General features: G+C 38.6%; 3 protein-coding genes across 3 annotated transcripts; 2 read left to right on the top strand and 1 right to left on the bottom strand.

The window, feature by feature from the left end:
* Positions 1-1,515: 1,515 nt before the first annotated feature.
* LOC112203625 (cytochrome P450 736A117) lies at positions 1,516-3,041 on the bottom strand. Its single transcript, XM_024344559.1, has 2 exons — positions 2,919-3,041; positions 1,516-2,127 (listed from the first exon to the last, which is right to left on the bottom strand). Exons 1-2 carry the CDS (start codon positions 3,039-3,041, stop codon positions 1,516-1,518), a joined length of 735 nt encoding a protein of 244 aa, XP_024200327.1.
* Positions 3,042-7,574: 4,533 nt separating this feature from the next.
* On the top strand, positions 7,575-8,513 carry LOC112203626 (probable L-cysteine desulfhydrase, chloroplastic). Its single transcript, XM_024344560.2, has one exon. It carries the CDS (start codon positions 7,575-7,577, stop codon positions 8,511-8,513), a length of 939 nt encoding a protein of 312 aa, XP_024200328.2.
* A 602-nt stretch (positions 8,514-9,115) lies between these two features.
* LOC121049478 (sulfiredoxin, chloroplastic/mitochondrial-like) lies at positions 9,116-11,135 on the top strand. The gene is made up of 5 exons (XM_040506980.1): positions 9,116-9,320; positions 9,660-9,829; positions 10,186-10,219; positions 10,382-10,446; positions 11,100-11,135. The coding sequence occupies exons 1-5, from the start codon at positions 9,281-9,283 to the stop codon at positions 11,100-11,102; spliced, it is 312 nt and encodes a 103-aa protein (XP_040362914.1). The 5' UTR covers positions 9,116-9,280; the 3' UTR covers positions 11,103-11,135.
* The last annotated feature ends 4,381 nt before the right edge of the window (positions 11,136-15,516 follow it).

A 15,516-nucleotide genomic window follows, 5' to 3' on the forward strand; every position in this document is an offset into this window, starting at 1 on the left:
AGCCCCAGCCACCAATCAGCAAACATCACAATGGATTTGATAAATTTCAGCCCTGTCACCGACAACCTCCTGTTCATAGCCGCCACAGTGAGATGACCCAAACCCACCGGATCTCATCGATCCAACCACCGCTCTGCCACCCACTTCGGAGCAGAAACATGCGCAACCCGACCTCTGGCATGTAGCCAAGATCTGGCACCCATCATCTTTTCCAAAGAGGTTGATTAAGTCTAGCCATCGAAACCATCATCGTCGTCATCAGGAGGAGGAATCGCATAGACCCTCCTTGGAGAAAGTCAGCCTTTCGTAGCAAATTCGACCCTAACAAAACCAAATATAGCGAAGAAACAAAAGCCAGTCCGGCTGCGACTGCCACACACAGACGAGGCAGGACACTGTCGTTGACGCGGGGGCGCCGCCAGACAAGCCCCAACTCATCCAATCCTAGAAAACCCAACCCTAGTGCGACACCAGAAATATCGGAGCGAAAAAAGACAGAGGACCGAAATTTTCTCACTATAACATATCGGAGGATATGTGACTGAGTAATTATTAAATTTTGTAGCTTTTAATATTCGTTTTAACAAAATTTCTACAAAAATGAGGTACTCTTTTTCACCAAATATTCATGCCTCTAAATAAGATTTTGAAGTCGCCATAACACAAAATAATTTAAAAACTAAATTTGGTTTGGTTAAAAAAATAAGAAGTGCTAGCTCCAATTTTTTTTTTTGAAAGAATTATAGATACATACATATATGTATATATTAGGGAATCATCAATTTCCATAACATACATATAATGGTAGGGCTGTCAATTCCGACACGACCAGATAACACGACTCGAAACCTGCACGAAATAAAGCGGCCATGGGTCAACCCGCCATGACCCATTTAATAAATGGGTAGGCCACGGGTCAACCCGCCAACACGAAGTGAACCCGTATAACCTAATTATGTTGTACTTCTTCTTGAAATTTTAGACGTTGGGAGTATTTGATCATAGGATTAAACAATTTGATATATTTTACTTTATAATGATTGGATTTAATTATTTATGAATTATATATAATTATTTATATTCTTCGTCTTGTGGAGTTTTTAGAGAATTTTATCAATTTATGCATTTTTTTAGTTAAATGGGTCGTATTGTTTACTTTTAAATGGGTCATTTTGTCTAACACTACACGACCTATTTATTAAATGGGTTAAGCGGGTTGGAAACGGGTAACCCGTTTAATAAAAAGGTTGGGTTTAGGTTTAAATTTTTGACACGATTATTAAATGGGTTGGGTTTGGGTTTGTCTCTTGCGACATAACAAATACCTTGACCCGACACGAAACCAACCCGACACGACCCATTGACAGCCTTATATAATGGTATACATGAACATGGTAGTTTGTTCATCAAATGCATCCGATGTGAATTATTATTATTTTTCTTTTAATAGAAGGTGATAAAACAAGTTTTGGTACAAGGAAAGTTCTAATTAAAGAGTGGATGGGGGCTAGCTCCTCAGAAGCAGGGAAAATATGGTTTGGCAACCACTTTGAGAGGATATTTTCTATGTGCAGTTATGGATTCACTCATGTCTAAGTCCTCCGCTCTTGCACCATCAGGCAATATCCAATCAAACTTGTGAACAATATTTGCCAAGACAATCTCTACCACAACCACGGGAAAATGCATTCCTGGGCATCCTCGTCTACCAGAACCAAATGGAATTAATTCGAAGTCATTCCCTTTGTAATCTATGGCACTGTTTAAGAATCTTTCAGGCTCATACTGCTTGGCATTTATAAATGAATTGGGATCTCTCCCAATCGCCCAAGCATTCACCATAACTTGTGTGTTAGCCTTAATGTTGTAACCGTTGATTTTCACATTTTGGTTGGACATCCTAGGAACAAGTAATGGAAATGGAGGATGTAAGCGAAAAGTCTCTTTGATCACTGCCTTCAAGTAGTGCATTCCAGCAAAATCATCCTCTGTAATGTCTTCTTTGTTTCCAACTCCTCCCCTCACCTCATTTTGCAGTTTTTTCATCACCCTTGGAATCTTCATAAGCTCAGACATCACCCACTCTAAGGTTGTAAATGTGGTATCACTGCCACCGATAAACATATCCTGCAAGAGTATTCAATTAATTAATTTAACCTCCTTCAAATGAAGGTAAGGTAATATTCAAACTAACCACTACAAGTGGCCTAGTGGTCGTTCTTGCTTAGTTGGGTTGCTCTCCAACCTATGTTCGAACCCCGAAGCTGTCAAAGTGACCAGGCACTGTGCTGCAATGCACAGGTGGACCATTTCACATACGCCTTTATCTTGGGCCTAGGAAGTTTTTGGGTTCCCCTTGACAAAGTCAAAAAAAAAAAAAAAAAAAAGGTAATATTCAAACTATTGACGTAATTAAGATTATATGTAACATCATGTGTGGGAGACTTAAAAAAAAAATTAAAAATAAAAAACCCCACTATTCAGGCCTTTTGGAATTCGAATCTACTACTGTATCTTTACTTAAATTCAGTTAGCTAGGGTCTTTTATGAACTTATTTTGTTCTAAAAACAACTCTATTGTAAGTTTCATTTAATCCGGGAATAGATTGTAAGATATCACAATGTAAGTACATATTGTACTGTAAGTATATATGTATTCCAGACACCGAGTAATCAAGATTCAAGAAAGTATTTATTACGTACCAGGATGGTACCCTTCATGCTAACTCAATCAATAGGGACACCAACTGCATTTTCTTTCTGAACTGCAAGCAAAACGTCCACAAAATCCTTCAGGTCTTCATTGTCGTTCATACCATCAATTCCACTATTTGATTTATCAATATGCACTTGAATAACCAAATCTAAAAATGCATCTGCTCGTTTAGCCAGGTCATCTAATTTAGCGTCAAACCCACTGAGGCGAGTGAACCAAGTTCTGTCACCGGAAACGCTGCACCTGCCAGCGACCCGTGTTCCGGATCGAACGAACCCAATCGCGGGGCTTTCGCGATCCGGATCGCTATGTTTAGCGATCCCATGGTTTTGGCGAACTCACGCATACCAGAGCCAATTCCAATCACAACTCAAAGTCTGCAAGCCTTTTGCTCAAGAAATTTCATTGTCAAGTTCCCATCCTTAGGCACTTTAATCATTACTGAATGCCTCATTGAGATGAAGATTTCCCTTGATAAGGTACTACTGAGCAATTCAAAACCGGGAAGGTTGAAGTTAATAGAGGAAGAGGCAAAAGATCATGACAAACCGATAAGTATAAATTTCGGTTTTTCCAAATTCACGCATACTAGAGCCAGTTCCAATCACAACTCAAACAGAACAAAAATATGGTGTTACCGGAATCTGGAAACTCACACACATCAGAGACAAACGTCACCGTGACTACGGCTTTCTGAACCATTTCCAAGAGCTCTTGTGATTTTCCACACCGGTCTAAGGAAGCCTAACCTCTCTTTGCTGATCTGAAATTTGAATCGTGTCCTGCAGCAGAGAAGGAAGGAAGGCTCGCCTAGCTTCCTCTAGATCGGCGGCGGCGGCGCGGCAGTTCCTTCTACTTTTTGAACAGATGAAAAGAATCAACTGATGCAAAAACGTAATATTTGATTTACTCGGATTCTGGGAAAGATTACAAATCTCAATCTCTGGGATTCTCTCTATTGTTCACGGCAGATTGCCAGAATGCCATAATCATCTCAATTTGGGATCCAAGATTACCAATAAATAATAATATAATATAAAAAAAAAGCAGCTTTCTTTATTATTTGTTTTCTGTTATTTGTTAATTACTTGTTTATCCTCCATAAGTAAGGTGCTTCTCATAGTATATTAATAAGGGGTATTTAGGTAAAATAAAAGCCCTTTACAATTAAGATTAGGAATCCTGATTTCTAGATTGATAAGGAATCTAATTCCAAAATTGAAAACAAACTCTATATAAGCTACATGCAAACAGTACGTACAAACTACAAAGCATTAAAAAAAAAACCTCTCCTTTCAAAAGAAAAATCCTCTATTATTTTAGCTCAGCTCAACAATGGCGTTTGGAAAAAGAAAACCATCCCATCAAGAACCAATTTTTGAAGAAAATTATGAAGGTGATGTCGGTGAGCATGAAGACAATAATACTATTGAAGAAACTCAAGCAAGTAATACAGACCAATCATCGAGTAGAAACAGCCATGAACAAGCTGAAGAATCTCAAGAAATTCCAATGAATTCTGACGTAAAGCCATTACTCAATGAAGTTATTATCACAGGTGGAGCGCAAGGAAAAAATTCGGGTGGAACAAAATCATGGACCTGCAAACATTGTGATGGTCAGTATAAGAGTTCATATACTCGCATTCACTACCACTTTTTTGGTAATCTCCCTGGAAAAAAATCAGAGATTCGTCGATGTCAATCATTGATTAATAATCGGGAGGAATATGAGAGGGTTCGCAGAATGGTTGTGGAAGCTGAAAAAAAAAAGGAGTTTCTTCATCTTTGAAAAGCTCAAAAATCTTGATGCAACAACCGCAAAAATTCACCGCAGGTGCTCTTGATGATATGTTCAAGATTATGGACAAAAATACTGTTGATATGAAGGTGATGAAAGGATTGTGCGCTAATGGAATTCCGTTTAATGTGTTAAGAAATCCCCAATTTCATGAGATGATTTCAGCTATAAATCATGGACCCAAGGGTTATAAGGCTCCATCTTCTGAAAAAGCAAGAACTACTTTGCTTGATGAGTGTAAACGAAGTCTGGAAAAAGAATTAGCTCCTGTTAAAGATACATGGTTTACTCACGGTGTTTCAATTGTATCAGATGGATGGTCTAACATGAAGCATGAGCCACTTATCAACATTATTGCTACAAATAGTAGAGGAGCGTTGTTTCTTTATGCTCAAGATTTTTCTGGGATACAAAAAACTGGTGAAGTGATTGCTGACTTTATGCTTACTGCAATTGAAGATGTGGGAGCGTCAAATGTCCTCCAGATAGTCACTAACAATGCAAAAACCTGTGAATCTGCTGGGAGAGAGATTGAAAAGGTACATAAACATATCTTTTGGTCTCCCTGTGTTGTTCATACCTTGAATCTTATTTTTAAAGAACTGGCAAAAGAGTTTGAGTGGTTTCAGCAAATTTATAATATTGGAAAAGTTATTGTTAAGTTCTTTTTGAACCATTCACATGCTTTGGCCATGTTCAGAAGTCAATCAAAATTGGAGTTATTGAAAGTTGCAAAAACTAGATTTGCATCGCATTATATCTTGTTGAAGCGACTTATTGATTGCAAAGAAGCACAAGCAAGTACGGTAATTCTTCAAAAATGGAAAGATTGGGTGAAGACTTTAGACCCCGAGAAAAGAAAACTTGGGGAGAATATAACACAAGCTGTGTTGGCAAACAACTTTTGGGATGATGTGTCGGCTATAGTGAATATCACAAAGCCAATATATTTTTTAATTAAATATTGTGATAGTGATGGTCAAAAGATGGGTGAAATTTATGAAAGGATGGATAATATGCTTGGATAAATAAGAGAAGTTATGAGTTCTGGGCCGCACTCTAATTATTTTCCACAAGTCAAAAAGATTGTGCTCCAAAGGTGGCAAAAAATGAATTACCCTATCCATTGTGTTGGATATGCCCTGACGCGAAGATTTTATGATAGAGAATATCTCAATAAAAAAGCACCATGAGGATTCACTCGAAAGAGCCCTAATCAAGATATAGAAGTGATTACAAGTCTCATGGAAGCATTTGATAAGATATTAGAAGATCGAGAAGAAGCAGAGTTATTACGTCAATAATATGCCATTTTTCATCAGCGGAAAGGTATTTTTGCTACACAAGCTGTCCAGACAGATGCTGTAACTATGGATGCCATTGATTGGTGGTCAACATATGGTTCACAAGTTCCAGAATTAGCAGAAGTTGCACAAAAGGTAATTTTTTGTTATTATTAATCTTTTAATCTCTGTTCATTTATAATATACTTTATTATTGTTATATATATATATTTTTTTTTTAAGGTTGTCCTAGGTTGAATGATTGATTATTGTTATTTTTTTTGTCAAACGTTGCTATAGGTTGAATGTATTGCTATAGGATTTTTTTTTTTTTTGGGTTAACTTTGCAGTAGGTTGAATGATTGAACTCCAATGAATTGTCGTAATAATTGTGTTATAATTAACATATATTCCATCCTCTGCACTTAATGCCTTAATTGTGTCCATGTTTGTTACACAGCTTGTTAAAACCTTTATCCATGTTCTCTAGCATATTTATTCACTAAGTTATCAATGTATTTTTTATATAGCAATATTTTGTACCTTGCCGTCTTTTTCTTTTACCAAGTATATTAATTAGTTTAATTACTAACTTGATATATGTATGTTTTGTTTCACACGATATCACAAATAAACAGGTACTAGCTCAACCAATATCAAGTTCATCTGCTGAAAGGAATTGGAGTACGTATTCATACATTCACAATGTCAAGAGAAATAGGCTGAATGCTGAAAGAGCTGATAAATTAGTTTTTATTCATTCTAATATTCGTTTGCTTTCACGTTTCTCCGAAGGCTACAATAATGGAACTTAAAAGAGATGGGACATTAATCCAGAATCAATGGAAGTAGATGATTCGCCAATGAGATTGGAGGACTTGCGATGGAGAATGTTAGACAGAGACTATGTTGATGAGGAAGAATCATCGCGTACCAAGAATACTTCAAGCAGACCTGTTCCACCCGTCACTACTACAAAAAGTTAATCACACAACGGAACAGAAATCATCCGTTGTGTGTTTAAGTAAGCTTTATTGCACAACGGTACTTGTTATATTCTGTTGTGTGAATGCCAATAAAGTGATAACTTTTTTATCAGAACTACATTGCACAACGGACTTAAGTAATGTCTATCGTCTGAGTCTTAAAAAAATTAGCGGCAGATTTCCCTCCACTTTGGAGCCTTGGTTGCCTCTTGAAATCTGAAATTTGTGCTACTTGATACAACGGTGCTTTATATTTCCGTTGTGTGATTGAAAACTGGATGCCAAATTTTGAGGAAGCTTGATTGAATGTCTTCCACAAGGTAAACCTAGTGCAAGCTGTAGAAATTAGACAACAGAAGTTATACTTTTCTGTTGTGTGAAAGTGGGAACATATAGGCGGCAACATTTTGAGCCAAATTGCTGTATGCAGCAGATTTCCCTCCATGTTTTGACATTTTGATACTCTTACAACAGTTTGTTAGGTTTCTGTTGTGTGAGCAACTTTAGAATTTGTTGGAAGTTTAATTGTGCCTCCCACCCAGCCCAAGCCACATCATGTCGAAAGAAAAATGAAACAAATTCTCTCGAGCTCTCTCAGTTGTGAAACCCCCGTCTCTCCACCCTCCCCTCCCCACGACTCTCCCAATCGTGAAACCCCCCCCCCCCCCCCCCCCCACGAAACCCCTCTCTCTCAGTCTCTCGATCTCTCGTCTCAATTTCATGCTCTCTTCTTCTTCAATCTCATCACCCCCTTTCAAACCCTAACCCTAAAATCTTCCTCCCCCAGCAATGGCCTCCTCCCCTGACCACAACCACACCTTGAACGGCAATTCCAACACCCACGCCTCCAAAAAGCCCAAACTCTCCTTCATCACCCCCTCCGAATTCTCCCACCACGACCCCACCGTCGCTCGAATCAACAACGGCAGCTTCGGGTCCTGCCCCGACTCCGTCCTCCAGGCCCAGCGCCGCTGGCAGCTCAAGTACCTCTCCCAGCCCGATCACTTCTACTTCAACCACCTCCAAGCCGGCATCCTCCACTCCCGCACCCTCATCAAGGACCTCATCAACGCCGACCACGTCGACGAGGTCTCCATCATCGACAACGCCACCACCGCCGTCGCCATCGTCCTCCAGCAAGCCGCCTGGGGCTTCTCCGAGAGCAAGTTCAAGCAGGGCGACGCCGTCATCATGCTCCACTACGCCTACGGCGCCGTCAAGAAGTCGATTGAGGCCTACATCACTCGCGCCGGCGGGCACGTCATTGAGGTACCCTTGCCATTTCCTTTGAATTCCAACGATGAGATTGTAACCGAGTTTAAGAAGGCTTTGGAGAAGGGGAAGGCTAATGGTAGGAGGGTTAGGTTAGCTGTGATTGATCATATTACTTCAATGCCGTGTGTGGTTATACCTGTTAAGGAGTTGGTTAAGATTTGTAGGGAGGAGGGAGTTGATCAGGTTTTAGTCGATGCGGCACACAGCATTGGGTGCACTAAGGTTGATATGAAGGAGATTGGGGCTGATTATTATACTAGTAATTTGCACAAGTGGTTCTTTTGCCCGCCGTCGATTGCGTTTTTGTATTGTAGGAAGTCGCCCAAGGGTGTGGAATTGCACCACCCGGTGGTTTCCCATGAGTATGGGAATGGATTGGCTATTGAAAGTGCTTGGATTGGGACTAGGGATTACAGCCCTCAGTTGGTTGTAAGTGTCATTTCTATATTGTAAGTGTCATTTCTATATTGTAAGTGTCATTTCCACTTACAGTTAGCATATGAACCAGTTATGACTTCAGTAGCTTTTAAGTTTCAACTATAGCAGTTGTTTCAATTAAGTCTGGTGTTAGAAGTTTGTTGTCAAGTATATAATGTTCGGATTCATTTTATATCATAGCCTCTAGGTAAAGCTAATAAGGTATCCCTTTATGGATAGTAGGCCTTTAGATTAGCTAATAAGCACCTTCATTTGCAGTTGTAGCATGAGCTTAACAAAATCATATGAAAGAGTTGTTGTCAACAAGGCATGTGCCATAATTATACTGCCAAAAAAGGCAGATAAGTGAGGATTTGATCAACTTTGATTCTATTTGAGAAATTGTTGTGGACTATATGCTCTCAAATTTTCTTTGAAATTTCTTGTCATGCGAAATTCCATTGAATATTCTGGCACATCTAAATTTTTAACTCCATGGAACTTATTTGACTTGACATCCTCAATTGATTAGGTATGAAGTTGACACTGATGCCTGTCTATCAGTTCTGGCTGTTCAACCTACTCTTAAGATGGAATCTGTCCTCTATATTGTTGAGGTATATCAGTAATTAGTTTCTATATGTACGGAACTATGTTATGAAGTTTTCTGAAATCAGGTTAATAAATTCCCCTGAATGGATGCAGGTTTCAAGTTCGAAGACATGCAAGCTTTTGAAGTCAATCTCAAGGTTGAAAGCTTTTGAAATCAGGTTAATAAATTCTGTTATGGAGCTTCAAAATATATGCAATCATCCATATTTCAGCCAGCTTCATGTAGAGGAGGTATGTTCATTCCCTTTTCATTTTAAATTCTCAACTCTTATAAATGATAATGGAAATGAGAACTAAATAATTTTTAATTATCACCTTCATTATACTTGTCAGCATCGAATCATATGCAGTCTCAGTGATGATTAAAAATAGGTCTTCAAATCTTAAAAGGGCACTTGTGAAAAAACAAAGAAACAATCTTCATTTTACAATTTCCCCCATCAATTCCTGAGGAGCTTCACCATTTCAGCTTCTGCTTCATCTAATGGTGAAACAAATTTGATGGGTCAGCTTTATTTGTTAGTTTTTTGTGATAAAGATGTGATCTTTGATCAGAATTTTGTGTTTCAGGGTCTCCTCCTTTGAGTTCTAGTGGTAGTAGTGGTGGGGGCGGCGGTCCTGTGATATTGGAGCTTCCTCTTGATAAGATAAGGAGGCCTTTGATGAGAACCAGAACTAATGATCCGGTCAAGGTTCAAGAACTGATGGATAGCATAAGTGAAATTGGCCTCCAAGTACCTGTAAGTATTGATAACAAACTCAATTAGTAGTTTGCTTTATTGGGTTATGTATTTTCAGTTTGATCATCCTTCTCATATAGGACTGATTGAGCACTTTTGAGTTTTGTTGATTTCAGATAATCAATGCTTTACTTGATTTTTCATGAATAAGTTGGGTTATTACTCCTCTCAAGCTGGTTTTGAATCATAGTTCCATAGAGGGTGAACGTTGTTGTCTGAAACTGAAAGAATTTGGTCCATGCTAGGATCTGTTAATAGTTAAGATCGAGGTTTTGCTTTCCGAGCAGATAGTTTGAGCTAAATGCATGCATATTCCAAAATCACTTTTTGTATGACTAATTATCTAATCAATGCAGATTGATGTGCTTGAGGTCGATGGAGTTTATTATGGTATGTGCTTATCATTATTCTTTATATTGCTCCCTTACAAACCATTGGAGTGCTCTATTTTTAAATTTTGAAGTGAGACACAAAGATTACAGAAAAGAAACTTTATTCACTTGTTTTCTTATCTTTTCCTTTCTTGTCTGTAACTACTGCATGTTGTAACAGGTCTGCTAATAGCCGAAGTTAATGTAAATACCAAGTCTAAACTCGGTTCTGGTGGTGTATCACTGGTATTTAATTCTTTCTCTTCTTTACTTGAGAACTGTCTTCAATAGCATACAGACTATTGTACAATATCACTGGTATAGCATACAGACTGTTGTACAATAGACTTGAATAAAGGAATTACAGCAAAATTCTTTTTGAATACGCAGCTTTTATTTAGTATCAGAACAATGGATTTTCTGTACTTTTCGAACTTTGCTTGAACTTCCTTGCAAACTTCTGGAATTTCTGCTTCTGCTTTGTTATTTTTTCGTCTTCGTCGTCGTTTTTTGTTTTTTAATCTCAAATTTTCTGATTAAAATTGTTTATGGGTCCTGTATTTGATAACTCAAGGATTGCATGCTTCAAAATTTAATACTTGATCATAGAGAGTGAGATTTTGAGTAATAGCAGATATAAAATTGATTATGATGTTTTTCATATTGGGTTGTGATGGATTTTGCTTGCAGCTTTTGCTTCCTACTATTGTTCCTATTTCAAGTGATTTATCTGTCAGAAGATTTGTGTTCCAGGTGTGAGTTATTTCTTTTCTTGGATGTTAAACAACAATAGCTTAGGCTATTGAACATGAAAACATCTTTGTTTAGGTACTTCTCATAAATCATAATGGTCTCTCATTTTAACAGTTCATAATGGGTTGTGCTTTTCTCTTGAGCAGTGATGGTGCAGCTTCATTGGTGCTAGTGAGTGGGGAAAATGCACTTGAACTTGGGTTACATGCTCTTGTTCTTCATTCCTCTGGAAAACCAACCCCTTTGGTACTGTATCATGCTCTTCTGCTGCAATATGTGCTAACTCGTGAAGCTTCACAATAAGCTTGGAGGTGATGCAAATGAGAGTATATATAGTGCACATGATGCTTGATAAAATGGCACAAGAAGGTTTTGTTGAAGCGAAAGGATATTATATCAGCTTTTGATTCATGTGTATGTGTAGCTAGCTAGGAATGTTTTCTTGTTTGGTACATTACCTAGTCACTTGAATGTATGGATGTTTGAAAAATGGTAATGGAATGATATGGATTTGAGTACTTTTTATGTGGTAATTACTGTCCAATATTTAGTCTTACAACACAATGCAAATCAATGTGTTGTCTGACTGTAAACAAGTTCAAAATTGAGGCTTTTCCTACAATAGTCACTAGTTTGTTACCCAATTTGATTACAATATTCACACCACAGCTAACCAAATAGAGTAGTTGTGTGAACTAACAACCAACAACAAAATAAACAAAGTTCTGTTGTGTGAGATTCATAACACACAACAGAAACCAAATAGAGTAGTTGTGTGAACTAACAACCAACAACAAAAGAAAACAAAGTTCTGTTGTGTGAGATTCATAACACACAACAGAAGATGAACTTGGGTCTGTCGGAGAATATTAGGTCATAGGTTTTGAAGATCTGGGAGGCAGCCTCAGCCGACGAGATGACAAGGACTGGCCTGCTTCCGAAATGGAACAGCATAACAGGCCCATGGCGTTCAGATAAAGTTTGAAGTGAGCGATGAGGGAGCAAGCCTACTTAGTGAAGGTTTCCAATGATGGGTAGCTTTGGCGGAGAAGGTGGTACACATGAGTTTCTATAGGAGGACCATCTGCGTAAGAGAACGAAGAAAATGGCCGCAAGACATATATATTGGAAAGGGAAAGGTTGCAAAGGGTTTGGAAAGGTTTCATTAAGTTTCAGTTCTAGCATTTGCAGAACTCTTGGCATCATCATCTCTTCGATCAAATAATTCAATGACTCTGTGATTATACGCATTTATATGCGTGTAATTATATCTAAAACACTAGAATTAAGCTAATCCTCATGTCAATTAATATGTAATTAATCTATTTTTATTTATTTTGTAGAAAATAAGCGAAATTGCGGAAACGAGAGAAAATAGTGCGAAATTGGAGCAAATTGGAGTTTCCGACAAAAGGACGAAAAGTCAACATTGGTCAACGATGGTTAACATGAGCGAGAAAGCCAAATCCGATTATTCTAAGATGGTGCATTCGGTTGTGCTTTAAGATCGGAAGAATAAAAGAAAATATTAATAAAGAATTGAAGAAAAGAAAGAAAGTGATGTTAATTAATCAATTAATTAATTAATCAAACCACTTGATTAATTACATTAATTAGATTAATTAATCAATCATGCATCTGCTATTCACGTGCTGCATTTCAACCTTAGATTTGATCCAGTCAGACGGCGACACGTGGCAGCCATAACAAATATCTTCTTATCTCTCATGCACCCTCAGCACACCGGATCACTCTCCTTTTCTTGTGGAGCCAATGTGGTGCTGCCACATCAGCTGACCCTTTCCTCTTGCCTACAAAAATGCAGCCGACCCACCCTTATATTCCATCTCTCTTCTGATACCGAAAAAAACAACAGCTCATACCACCATCAAGACCGCACCCTCTCACTCTCTCTCTCTCACCCTACACCCAAAACCTCCTCCACACCATTTTCCTCCACACCATTTTCCTCCTCACCAAGATCCACTCCACCTCACCAAAATCCATTTTCTTCCTCACTAAGATTTATTTTTCTCCTCACCAAGATCCACCATCACCTCAACAAGATTCACCTCACCAAAATTTCATCAAATCCTCATCAATTTCTCAAGGGATTTCAAGAGGCATCAAGATTTGAGATTGGGTATAGTGGGAAGCCATCAATCAAGGCTTGTCATAATTACTCCATAGCAATTTGTGACTTGTTCTTGTTACTTTTCACTCTTCTTCACCTTTACCTATTTAATTGATGAATATTGTTGTTGATTTGTGGATGGGTTGTGAGTAGTCTATTTAGGAAGCTAGGGTTTGAGCCCTAGCATGGATTTAATGTAATAAATATGTTTTGATTTAATGGTTTTCAATTTCTTGTTTGGCATATGTTCTATTCTATAATATTTGGCTTAGATTCATGCTTAGGAGCTTGATTAACTCTTGAATGTGTAGATGAGCATGTCTAGAACAAATTAGGGGACGTAATCACTTCTCTAATTTATGGCTAGGACACTTGTTTAGAACATGGTTAGCTGCAATACCAATTTCGATTGCCGTATTGGCTAACTTGAGAACCTTGATTCTAGGACTCTTCGCCTGTTGATGCAACTAGAGGCCCTTACAAGGCTCTAGATTGTCTCAATTGAGTTTCTACGACCCTTGATCCGGAGTAGGAATACCCTTTAAGGAATCTAATGACTCATGAGCCTTGAAAAGCCTTGGGTACGGTTCTTGATGCCATTATGAATTAAATGACCATATCGGATCATATTTATGCATTGAATTTGGCTAGGAGGATATCCTAGTGACCTAATTTTCATTTTGTGATAAGTTTCTATTATCTTTATCTTTAGTTGCAATATTAATTTTCAATTGTCAATTTTATTTTTCGCAATCAAAATCAAATTTCATAAACCACTTTCATTGTCAATACCACTTGGTTGTGGGTTTCCGCATTTATTTGTGGTTCTCTTGACCAATTTTAGGCTTGGTTGTTCCGAGCCGGGCATGTAAATAGCTTGGTGCTATTTTTCTAGGTTTTGTTTGTTAAATTGTTGGTGACTTAGTAATCGGCATAACCAAGGATTAAAGTTAGCTTTTCAATCCCCGTGGTACGATAATTTCGGGTTCAAATATTTCCCACTTCTTTGATGACCGTGCCCTTATTGCGCGTAAGTTGCATTTAAGCACACAAATCACTCTGGTACTTTGGTTTGTGTTTATTTATGCACTATGCAGTGTAAAGTGGTTCATCTATAAGATGCTTTTTTTGTTGTGTGAACAAAGCTATATTAAAAGATCAGGAGGCAGGAGCCCTCCGTGAGCAACACTAAAGCAAAACTAGAGTATAATCTTAAATAAGGACTACCACTGTATGTACGTAGGGCGGCAGTGGGCAAATTTCATTTGTAAATAGTAATTTGCAACTTTGCAATTACCTGGTGTAATACCCCGAAAAATCCAAATTAAATTCCGTGGATTTTTAGAATTGATTTTACGGTAATAGGAGCGAGTACGAAGTTTGGAGAAGTTGTGGAAGTAGTTCGAACGATTTTATTTTCGAAATCGAACGTTATTTAGGGGATCTCAAAAAGTGACTTTTTATACGTATGGAATTTGGGAAAATTTCCTTCATGAAAGTTGTAGAGCTCGTCGATACGATCGCGTGCATATGTGGAACGCAATATTCGGAGTTTGTATGAATAAGTTATGAATATTTGAAATTTGGGATTTTTCTATAAATAGGTGGGAAACCTGATTTTTTCGGAAGGACGAAATTTTCTCAAAATTGCAATTTGGTCCCCCAAACTCTCCGTTCTCTCTCCTCCCTACGCAGCCGACCCGGTCGACCCGACCCGGCTGGAACTCCCTCCTCCGGCGTCCTCCGGCCACGACTCGGCCATCCCGGTGATCGCCGCAAGCCGTCCAGTCGTCCGGTGGTGTTGCCTTGCCCCGCCGCCGCCCACAGAGCTGGATCGAAGAAGCTACAGCCGTGCGAAACCCGACCCGGCCGGAAAACCTCGACGCCGGCGATGCACGGGCCGATCCTTCCTATTTTCGTGATCTCCTCCTCCCCCTGATCATCCCCATATAAGTCTTTCATCACGATTTTGTGTGTAGAACGCTAGATCAAGGTTTGACTTTTTCGACGTCCCTGATTTGATCTAGGATCTGATCGTGCGCACCAGATTAATCCAAACTTCAAAGCTTGATCTAGGACGATCTAGGCCGAACCAGACTTAGCTCCAGGTATGAAAGTTCATCAGCCCTTCATTTTGAAGAAGTTTGTAGTTGACAACTTTTGCATCGGAGGTGGTTGACCGCTGCGTTGACCGCCGTCTGACCACCGCTTGTGGCGGCACGTCGGACCATATTTTGAGTTTATATTATCTGGACGATGATCTACGCATCCATACGAGCGTTTTGATATATTACAAGGTTATTTTTTGAAAAAGTTGATAAATAGTGGATTTACGTTTTGACCTTACTATTTAACGTTTTTACGTTTTATCTTCGGTTTACGATCTGTGAAGATCAGACCATCGGTTTTACTTCAAATTTTAATATGAT

Source organism: Rosa chinensis, chromosome 5 (genome assembly GCF_002994745.2).
Source record: "Rosa chinensis cultivar Old Blush chromosome 5, RchiOBHm-V2, whole genome shotgun sequence".
Lineage (NCBI taxonomy): Eukaryota > Viridiplantae > Streptophyta > Magnoliopsida > Rosales > Rosaceae > Rosa > Rosa chinensis.

Bases quoted from the DNA above. Each gene is read 5' to 3' on its own strand.
- LOC112203625 (XM_024344559.1), bottom strand. From the start codon at position 3,041: ATGGGATCGCTAAACATAGCGATCCGGATCGCGAAAGCCCCGCGATTG. The intron at 2,128-2,918 runs GTGGGTTTGACG...ATACTCTTGCAG, and splicing joins AACTTGGTTCACTCGCCTCA to GATATGTTTATCGGTGGCAG.
- LOC112203626 (XM_024344560.2), top strand. From the start codon at position 7,575: ATGGCCTCCTCCCCTGACCACAACCACACCTTGAACGGCAATTCCAAC.
- LOC121049478 (XM_040506980.1), top strand. From the start codon at position 9,281: ATGCAATCATCCATATTTCAGCCAGCTTCATGTAGAGGAG. The intron at 9,321-9,659 runs GTATGTTCATTC...TTTGTGTTTCAG, and splicing joins GCCAGCTTCATGTAGAGGAG to GGTCTCCTCCTTTGAGTTCT. The intron at 10,220-10,381 runs GTATGTGCTTAT...ATGTTGTAACAG, and splicing joins GGTCGATGGAGTTTATTATG to GTCTGCTAATAGCCGAAGTT.